Raw genomic sequence first — 10,962 nt, 5'->3', positions numbered from 1 at the left:
TGAAAATTTTTCCTACCTCTACACCAATTTTGTTCCATTGTTGCTTTAGCTGCAGTTATTACCAGTAACACACGAACAACAACCATGTTCACTCCAAACTAAGAATCCAACAATAGGGACGCTATCTTGTAGGATATTCAGTTTATTTTGGTTGTCTGTAGCACTAACTGTTAACATTCAGTATGAGTTACATTCAAACATAACGTACATAAGTCCATTTTTAACTCAACGTAAAGAAAGGGAAACTCATGGAAGCTTCTAGTTTTCACAAATATTTACAACATAAGACAAATCATACAACCATTCCCCAAAAAATTAACCGTGTGTTATTATTCCATTGCCTTGACCATAAATGAAATGGTCCTCTCCTTTTGTGTGTATCATTTTGAAGTGTTACCCAGAAGTGAAAATTTTCAATTTAGGCTTCAGTTCAGTCATGCATAGATTAGCACCTGACAAAAGGTCCCATATAGAATGCTATGAAGAAAAACGGCCAAGCTTCTACAAGCATGGCTTCTCATAAAAAATCATGCAATGATCTGCCATAGACTATAGACCTGATAAGTTAGAAATACTGATCTCTGTGGTTGTTAAATCCCATGTATTAAGAAAGGAAACATCCATATGTGAATGTCCCACTAAAAAGGTATTTTCAATGTTGTTTAGAGGTGAATATAAGGCGACTGAAATTTGTACTTGTCGTCTGTAAAAATATGGCAACCTGTGGTTATAATGTGACATGTCACACCCCATGACATAAATATGGCAACCTGTCGTTATGATGTCACGTCCCATGACAAATTTTCTTATATTGAGTATTAATTTTTGTGGTGAATGGAGAACAAATCCACAGGCTTCCACATCTCTGGAGGTCAAAACTACTGTACTTCTCTTTTCCTATAATTTTGCTCTCCAATCTTTTGGGGCAATCACTGAATCCTGGCAATAACTTATGCCCATACTTCTCAAAATTAGATGAATCGAGCTGCAAAGAGCCCAAGAGCTAGGGCTACTCCAAATGAAGCATGTAAACGCACACAGTAATACTTGGCCATAAATATCTTTACCTTGTCCTACAGAGATGCATGAAACTTGCAATTCAGTGATGAGAATGAAACACAAATTTGCAACTAAATAGAACTTTGGTATGCAGATGTTAGATGGGAGCTGACAGGGGACACTCACATTGTGATTTTCCTGAACAAAGTCAATAAGCAGTTTTCCAATGGGTAAAGTTAACAAGGTGAAGAACTGTCATCAAAAATATGTCAGTAGATAAGATTTCAATCCTTCTCTCCATGAAATATCCCCCACATCACTTCGAAAGAATAGAAAATGCAGGTGTAGCATTATCAAAAGTATTGTTAAGGCCAAAAATACTTACAGCACAAGTTAAGGGAAGAGTCTTCAATGCCGCAAATGTAGACACAAGAGAATAAAGAACTATTACACCATATCTTACAACTTCAGATCCTCTCTTTGTACCGATCCTAACCTGCTTTGGTCATAGGTAAAAATGATGAAATTGGATCAGATGATAGGACTGCGTTTGTCCATAAAAGTCATCTCCCCATGAGGTGTTACACTGATCATCAATATATTTTGTAAAAAAAAATTGAATGGTGAAGGTAACAAAATCAAAACAATATTCTGACCATTCTTAACTCTAATTACGTTTCATATGCCTAGCTTATATATTACAGTCATCATGTCTTATGTATATTACAATCAGCTCTATAAAGGATATGGTAATCACCAGGGGAGACATTTTGCCAACCTCCCAATCTCCATCAATCTAGCTTATTCAAAACAAGTGTTAGTTCATATTGCTTTTAATTTCAATTTTGATAGAATATTGGCTAACTGGTCATAATTGCAAATGAAATCAATGGACAATGGCAAATAACAGCTTTTGAAATAGAATTAACTACATTTTGAATCAGGTTATAAGAGAGAACCTGATGAAAATGACTGCAGAAAAGGATCAATGTAGTTGTAACACCAACAAGAACAGATACGGACAGAACTGTGCTGCTAAAGCGAAGAATGCCTGTTTGACTAAGACATACAGGATATCCTTTATCTTTTCAAGTTTCAACATATCTAACACATAAAGTGACAGAAATATTAAACAAAAAATCAACATTAGACGTCTAGAAGACAAATTACCTTTTACTTGCCTGGCTAAAGTAGAATGCACTTGTGGCAAGGGGTCCAAATGCTGCAAAGCACAATGGTTCTCCCAGTCCATGATAGGATAATCGACATGGAGGGCACTGCAGAAACAAAATGATGCAGTTGCATAAGCAGGCCAACTTTCAAACTTTCACAACATTTTAGACATGCCCTAGTTCTTATCCCCAGAAGTAATGAAACAAGATCACCTAGACCTTAATATATCACTTTCCTGTTTTCATTGATATTTTTCTCCTTAACTTCTTCCATAAAGAATCTGGAACACACGGTAAAGTCCAAATGAAATGGAGTTCCATGCGTACAGAGATTTGGTGGTTATAATACGCGTGTAAAATGTTACAGATCCAAAAAATGATGTAATGGTCCCGATAATTATCCAATTTGTGTCTTTTGATATTGACCAGAAAATTAATTTTTTGACTTGAATTTTCTATCAGCTGCTTGAAGAGTTTTTCAGACCCAAAACAACAGTATTTTAATCAGATAGAGAGTATCATAAGAAAACATAATGCAGAGGGGATCAAAAGGCCAACTCAGATTCTGATGACTAATGCCCAAAGTCTTTCAAAACATATCAGTAAAGTTTTCCCACCAATATAAGAAAAAATGGTTCAAACAGTCATGTTAACTGACATTTTCAGGGAAAGAGTTTCCCATGAGAGGGAATGTCAACAAAATGAGGTTTCCCATAATCCATTATGATAAAGATATTGTAGATGTGAAATTATACAATTCTAAGAAGTTGAATTGTAGTATTTGTGGGCATGCTTTGCAGTCAGAGATAGTCAAATCCCTTTCAAGTTTCCAACAACTAGACGGCAGATAAATTTGATTCAATGTGAAATCACTCTGCTCTAGCCAAGGTCAAACATCAAAATTCTAACATAGAATCCACGACAGTTTATACAAAAAACCATAAAAATAGTCATCTTCCACCAAGGCTTCCTTTTGTTTGTATTCTCATGATCCATGATTCCAGAACTATGTCAAGGCACTAAATCTATTAATAATTGAGATATCTGGATTTGTAATGCAGGAAGTTGGAAGATAAATGCTATCAGAAGAATCACCTTTATTGTAGAATCTACTTTTAACAGTTAACATGTCAAAATTTCCAAACTAAAGGTTGCAAGCGACAAGGCTGTTTAGTATGTAGCTAAAGCATCACCACTGAGATACTGAAGCAGCATATCCAGTTGTCCAGGCTGAACTGTTCCTACATTGTTAATCACGGCCATATCTAAGTTCCCTGATGAGTAAAGGTCAGTGCAATTAAGTGCTAGTGAATTTAATCTAGAGAATTGGACAGAAAAGTACATATATAATGTAACAACTACAAAAAAATTTAACCTATGAAAACTTGAAATCAATGTTGCACGAAGCGGGGACAAAGTGAGGACATGTTTTGGAAGGGAGGCATTGGAAGCGTCATTTTCCAAAAATGCAGGAAGCGAAGTGTCTCGGAAATGTCTACTATATATATATATATATATATATATATATATATCTTTTTGCATTTATAATAAATGAAATCCAAAATACCAAATTAGTTGTAGAAGATATGAAAACATGCATATTTGTACATAAATCAAGATAGATATGGCATCCATTGTACATCAATGATTAATTATTCAAGCATCAACCATCTAGAATCTAGATTCTTCTCCTCTTGTCTAGCCTTTGCCTCTACCTCGATTGTCTAGGGATATTAGCCAACATTGCCTAGATTTGATCAAACTACCTAATCCAAGCCTTAAAATATGGTAGAAAAAGCTTAACATGCTTGGTCTGTTGAAGAATGTAACTAGTTTCGGTCTTCACAATTGACATTTGACTCATATCATGATGTAATTCCTATGTATTGATAAAAAGAAGAAAGAAAATGTAAAAGAAAAATTATTTATGAAGCATGGATTTCATGCTTATGTCTTTGGTCACTAGGTCAAGCATCCATTGAATGCTTCTAGGTTTTTGTCATGAGTCATGGTCATTGTCATATTGTAAAAGACCCATTTGGGCACTTGTATCAAAGGAAGAAATATTATTATTGTATTTGGAAGTGTCTAGAGGGTTACCAAGATCAAGTCGGCCTAGAGTGGGCTTAAAGAGCCACTCAAAAAGGCTATATAAGGAGGGGACTTCGACCTCCTTTGATATACAAAAATTGCGCATATATCTGAGCTGATCTACGGCCAAGGCAAGTAGTGCGAAGAGGCTAGAAGAGCCGAAAAGAGGAAGAGAAGCATGAAGATTTGAATCTCTGTTATATTTGCTTGGGACAACTTACATATGCGAGAGGCCTAGTGTTTCTATGCATTGCTTCAGATCTGAAGTTGCAAGCGAAATTTGCAAACTTTGTTTATGGAACCATAAGGCTAGAAGAGCCCCTTCTTGGAAAATGTCTACTTCATTATCTTTGAAAATTGTGTGTGGGAAGGTAGGCTAGTCGACTTGATCTTGTTGAGAGCCCTAGTCTAGGGTTTGGTCTTGGAAGTCTCCTTTGAAATTGATTCTATAAGAAGAAGTTCTCGTGGGTTTTCCCCTTTGAGGGGTTTTGCCTTGGCTTAGAGCCTATTTCTGGTGTCTCTCTCTTTATTATTTTGATCTTTATGGTTTGGCATTTATTTAATGATAAGAACATAAGCATGAATATCACAAGAAGAATATAATGTCACAAGTAAATATCATGTAATGGAAAATAATTAACTAATATGTTGCCCTTATCAGTTTTCCAACATGGTATCAGAGCTAAGGTCAGTATCATTGGCAGCTGGAAGATCACAAGGAGAGTTTATCTTTGTCTCAGTGCAGGAAGAAGGACAGTTTATAAGTATCTTGAAGTCTGAGCCCCCTAGAGTTAGATCTAAACTATTTTAGGCTATTTTTTAATGTATTCAATAGTGAGTGTTATGAATATAATTCATAACAATTAAATAAATAAAATAAATATAAATATTAATTAGGTTAAATAGTCATTAAGTTAGGTGAAAAGGCATGTCTAAAAGGCATGCCCATTCACGAAAGGTCACCTGCTGAGGTATAAAAGCAGGGCCTCATTGTAACATTCAAATCATCTTATACAATTATATATATATTAATAAATTATTATTAAAATACCTCTCGTGTATTTTTAACATATTAAATTTCCAAGCTATCAGTTTTCTTGCTTCATCCATAGTTTTTATGCTTCAGTGGTATCAGAGCCATGGCACACGATATAATCATGTGGGCCTTTGAACGTAGTTTGCCGCACAATGCGCCATTACGTTCACATCCTGATTACGTTGAACAGTTTAGTATTCAAGAAGCATTTCAATGTTTAGAAAAATCATTTGCAGAAATTGAAGCATGTCAAAAGGAAATCGATAATAAGAAAGAGAATAGTGATAGTGAAGAAACAAAACAAAGTGAAGCAGAAGAAGAAGACTATCTTGAGAAACAAGAAGAGGAACAATATCATAATAATGAAGAAGACAATGACTATGATGATGATCAATGGGAATTGATCCGTAAATGGCCATGGGAATTGTGGGGTAAAAATACAAAAAAAACTTTATCAGGCTTTCAAGGAATCCCACCGTACCATGCCATGGCTTGCCCTGCCATTCTCAGATGCGATTACTAGGAAAAAGCTCAAGCAGGCCTTTCAGGTGAAACATATTCCCAGCCTTGTTGTTCTAGATAAAGAGGGCAAAATTATAACCCCTTATGGCGTGGAGGTTTTTGAAGATTTCGGTGTTGAGGGCTATCCATTCACTGCAGAGAGAATTGATGAGGCGAGGGCCAAAGAGAAGGCCTTCAGGGATGCACAAACTCTAGAGTCCCTTCTGGTGTCAGATGAACGAGACCTTGTCATTGGCCATGGAGAAAGAGAGGTTCCGGTAGCGGAGCTTCTGGGGAAGACTGTATTGCTTTATTTCTTGGTCAACGGCCCTGTTGATTGTTGTATTTCCACTTCACAGCTTTTGGCGTTTTTTGCCTCTGCCATTGCTGCAATTGATTTCATGTGTTTGAAGGCCAATTGCAGTTTCAGCAAGGCGTTGTTGGATCATTGTTCTTCTGTTTCAGGTCTAAAACCAAACCCATATATTCCCCCGCTTCAATGGTACCAAAAAGGCGACTTGATGAGGAGGTCGAGGTCACTAAATCACAGGCGGGCCAAGAGAAGCAAGACTTTGGATCAAAATGTGGGCGAGCAGTCTGCAGTACGGTCTAGAAATAAAATAAGATTTAAAGATATTAGGGACCTGTCGGAGGTGCCCAGTGATTTCCTAGACAGAAGTTTGGCAATCATCAGAGAAGTTCTTGCCGATGTATTAGCCTGTGGACGATCATCAATGCCACTGCCCCTGCCCACAGAGAAAATATACAGGTTTGTAAGGCCAATGTGTGACTTAAATACGGAAGAAAATCTTTCTCATTCAATACGACATCAGGGCGCCCCAATTTCAGAAATCATTTCAATTGCGTGGTGCCGCAGAAAGCCTCGCATATCTTGTAAATTCTCTTTATCATGATACCTGTGAACAAATCGATATCATAGGCAACTTGGTGTTGTATCTTGACCAAACCTATTCCTGCAAAAGAAATGTTCTTACCCTTTGCAAGATGGTGATGGAGATATTGCATGAAACCATTGCAAATGCCAAGCACACGATTGCAGAATGGATATGGGACGTCGTTGAGAAGCATAGAGACGATAACAATCAAGAACGCGTTCTGCGATATTCTTCCCCCCCTCTGCTCTCCTGGTGACTAAGTTCGATATTTATCCGTACATTGAAAATCAAGTGTTTGAAAAAACAAAAAAATATTATGCTTCCGAGACCGAGAGAATTGGAGCACTTCAAGAAGTTGGAGAGGATTGCCTTAAATATGTTAAGAAAAGATGTGATGATGAGCACAATCTTGCAATGTTCCTTAATCCAAGCAGCGGAGAAGAGTTTCAAAAGATTTTGGCAGAACAGCTTGTAAAGCGTGTAGTAGATAAATTTGGGGAGGTATTCAAAAACTCCCTGGAAAGAGAGGACAAGCCATTGCTGCGTTCTTTGTACATACTGGTTTTTGAAGCCAACGCTCTTGTCTTAGTGTCGAGCGACGCTATAAAAGGTGCTCAAATCTGAAGCGGGAGCTTCAACTGATCTCAGTGCGCGCAGCGACACTAGTCATGGAAGCGGAAGGGGAAGCAAAAAAATTATCAATTCATGATATATTCGTTGTTGTTTCGCACTCTCGTGTGGTTGAGCATGGTTGTCACTTGCTCGTATTTACCGCAAACCCATTATGCCTGCTCGTCGACCGCCATTTCCACCTGCGTGTTGTTGTCTGTCTGCCCATGTTGTTATTCCCTTCATCACCCAATGTTAACCATCTTCCACCACCGGCTCATCTGCCAGACACCTGGTCACCACCCGTTACGTCCATATCTCTGTTGCATTCGATTTCAACCAACCACCAGACATTTTCTGACCATCGAACAGTCATGTCTCCCACGGGAACTGTCTGCCTCGCCATTTAACACATCCGTCCAGTTAGAAACGTCGTGGCCTGTCCGATCGTTGGGTTTTTTCAAAGGACACGTCTTCTACCCCAGTATCAATTCGGAAACGGAGATTCGGTCAGGGCTTGGTAAGTTAAAAAATATATATATATATATGTGTGTGTGTGTGTGTACATTTATAATATATATATATATATATGTGTGTGTGTGTGTGTGTACATTTATATAATATATATATATAATTTGTAATTAAAAAAAATAGACTTATTAAAAAAAAAAATCCAAGGAAATATTACTGATGACCTATAAGGCGAGAGGATGGTCAGATTATAGACATCGAGATGACATACACTAAGTGAAGAAAACCCCCAGCGTTAAAGCTTTGAGGACAAAGCTTCTGAAGGAAGGGGCTATGTTATGAATATAATTCATAACAATTAAATAAATAAAATAAATATAAATATTAAATAATTAAATATTAATTAGGTTAAATAGTCATTAAGTTAGGTGAAAAGGCATGTCTAAAAGACATGCCCATTCACGAAAGGTCACCTGTTGAGGTATAAAAGCAAGGCCTCATTGTAACATTCAAATCATCTTATACAATTATATATATATATTAATAAATTATTATTAAAATACCTCTCGTGTATTTTTAACATACTAAATTTCCAAGCTATCACTTTTCTTGCTTCAGCCATAGTTTTTATGCTTCAGTGAGAGTAAAGTTTTGTGCATAAGTACAAGCACCCATCTTATCACCTCAGAGATCCGCAATGCTGGAAGGCAAAGAAACTACAATTACTACATCCGAGAAGCATAGTTGAAGCCTTATCCTAGGCCGCAGACCTAGGCTTTGAATCTGAGTTTTTCTAAGATATCTAGAAGAGACAAAAATAACTTTTCTGAGCATACTTCCAATATGGCAGTCCTCTGAAAAAGAGACCAAGTCTTGTACATGAGACCAAGGTCTTTGAAGAGGCCGAAAAAGTTCATCATCTTTTGTTTTGAGATTCGAGATGCAGGACAAGAGGCCTAGCCTCGGCCAAGGGTCCTGTAAGAGAAAAACAAAGATCCTGTACGGTAAAAACAAATCCTATAATCACTCTTTTTGAAAGACGAACGACCTAGAGATTCGAGAAGCCTAGTATTGTGGTTGCATTGTGAAGGGAGGAAATTAAAATTTCAAATGCCTCGAAATAGTCCTATAGGCAATCGTGGGAAATATCTTGTAAAAGAATCTAGGCCAACTTTCATGGAATACTTTTAAGCCAATTAAAAGGCATACATAGTGAAAGTGTGAAGCCCTAGCTTGAGGGCTGATGTCACATAAATACCTACTCCAAAGGGTCATATAGGAAGCAGTCAATGTGAAGAGGGTACAAATTCGCAGGATGTGTTGTCTCGCAGATTGACACGACAACGCTCAGACCGGGGGCTGTCACTCTGATCCCCGATCCCTCCGTTTAAGCCTGTCTCCCGCGGCTAAGGGGGGTAGTCCCTGTGAGATGACGAGGCCAACTGTCGACCAGTTGGTTGGGAGACACGAGATACGATTAAGATAAGCACCTAAAAGATTTGATTTACTTAGCAGACCAGTGCCTTAAGAGATTATGGTTAAGATGATTACTTGTTAGATGATATAGAAACATGAATCGTGAACAGCAATCATTTGTCATCAGCTAAATCACAATGCTCTTGAAATGACCAAAACAATATCCAGCAACAGAAAATTTTTGAAAAGATGAAAGCCTTAAACCACCACGAGAATCATGAATTATTAACCAGATACCATATTTCGTGTTTCGACTTGAAAATTTCAGATCTCAGCATGAAAGATATATCGCGAAAGCAACTGAAACTGGCAAAATAATTTTCCACAAAATTTTAATATTTTTTCAAAAAATTTTAAATCTTTTTTTTTTTTTTTTATTTTTCAATATTATAAAAATGAAAATTTAAAATCTAAAAATTTAAAATTTAAAATCTATTCTAAAACTAAAATCTAAGAAATTTAACTATACAAAAATATAACCCTAAGTCTAAAAACTGAATAAAATCTTTTTATTGTTATTTCTTTTTATTTTAAAACCAAACTAAAAAATAAAATAAAAAATCTAATTAAAGTCTAATATTTACAAAATCAAACTAATCCTAAACATAAACGCATTTTTTTTTTATATATATAAAAAAAAAAAAAAAAAACTAAAAAAAAAATTTAAACAAAACTTTAATCTAAACTAAACTATAAAAAATTACATCTACATAAAATAATGCCTAACCAAAATTTCTAACAAAATTCACGTTAACTAAAAACAATAGGAAATAAAAAATAAAAAAAAAACGATTTGTAAATTTGATTTAATCTAAATAATAAATAAAAAGGGGAGACGTAAACTAAAAGCGGTTCATTTATATCTAAAACCTAAAAATATAACTAAAATCTAAACGAAAATTTTCTATGAGAGATTTTTATACTAAATGAAACGTAAAAATAAAAAAATGAACTCACGCCCATGAGAAATCGATTCACGCATTCATGTCAATGAGCAAAGGAAAACGATAACCTGGTTTGTAGATCGACCGAAGCTCGACGGCGGCAGGGAAAGAGACTGAACCAGTTCACCGAACGCGTGAAAGGAGAGACGCAAATCGTTTGCTGCGGATGCCGATTTGAGATAGGTTCATGGTCTGCGGCGAATACTCTGTTACGGTACTCACTGAAGCATACTGGGAATACGCATGACCTTTTGGGTTATCTTCCCTCGTTGTTGTTCAGGCATCCGACAGCAGTAAGAAACCACAGCTTTCTTCTTTCCAAGCTGACGCTTGATAAACAAAACGCCTTCCTCAGAACTCAGAATAATGACACGCAGATTTCCAGGAGTGATTTCCTAAGCCGATGGTGAACATAGCAAGCAAAAAACGTTTTCTGAGCAGCTGATCCTTTCTTTCAATTCGTTGCGCTGAATGTTTGAATGATCCATGCCACACATCAAAATTACCATCAACCTGGAGTTTATTTCACGCTGCATTGCATCATTTTTATGATATGTCTGGGCACGTACAGGTCGGCGGAAACGCAGATGGAATAGCACGCAGGATGAAAAGTTTTGCAGGTTCTGGCCTTCCTCTGCTGACAGCTTTAGCACAGAAGTTGCTCAGTCGGCATACCGATAAATAGATCGCCCAGTAACACTCAATGTTGTAGCTGAAATCCGAAGAAATATAGCCACTGATTTTCCAGAAAAATGTTTTTCCTTGTG

At 36.7% G+C, this 10,962-nt stretch overlaps 1 protein-coding gene across 6 annotated transcripts in view; it reads right to left on the bottom strand.

Annotated features, from left to right (window-relative positions):
- Positions 1 to 480: 480 nt before the first annotated feature.
- Positions 481 to 10,962, bottom strand: part of ABC4 (UbiA prenyltransferase family protein) — a 235,356-nt gene continuing 224,874 nt past the window's right edge. For 4 of the 6 annotated variants that reach the window (XM_089404435.1, XM_089404434.1, XM_089404433.1 and 1 more), the window contains exons 5-10: positions 2,170 to 2,276; positions 1,959 to 2,058; positions 1,757 to 1,795; positions 1,385 to 1,498; positions 1,186 to 1,251; positions 481 to 1,073 (exon numbers count right to left, since the gene is read on the bottom strand). In XM_089404435.1, the coding sequence (XP_089260561.1) occupies positions 972 to 1,073; positions 1,186 to 1,251; positions 1,385 to 1,498; positions 1,757 to 1,795; positions 1,959 to 2,058; positions 2,170 to 2,276 (528 nt within the window). In that variant the 3' untranslated portion in view covers positions 481 to 971. The remainder of the gene's footprint in view (positions 1,074 to 1,185; positions 1,252 to 1,384; positions 1,499 to 1,756; positions 1,796 to 1,958; positions 2,059 to 2,169; positions 2,277 to 10,962) is intronic. The other 2 variants (XM_089404432.1, XM_089404431.1) reach the window with 2 other exon arrangements.

The sequence above is a fragment of the Pinus tabuliformis genome, chromosome 2_2, assembly GCF_031772625.1.
Source record: "Pinus tabuliformis cultivar Carrire ecotype Pingquan chromosome 2_2, CPIR1, whole genome shotgun sequence".
NCBI classification, from domain to species: domain Eukaryota; kingdom Viridiplantae; phylum Streptophyta; class Pinopsida; order Pinales; family Pinaceae; genus Pinus; species Pinus tabuliformis.
This window is presented reverse-complemented; position numbering and strand designations above follow the sequence as displayed.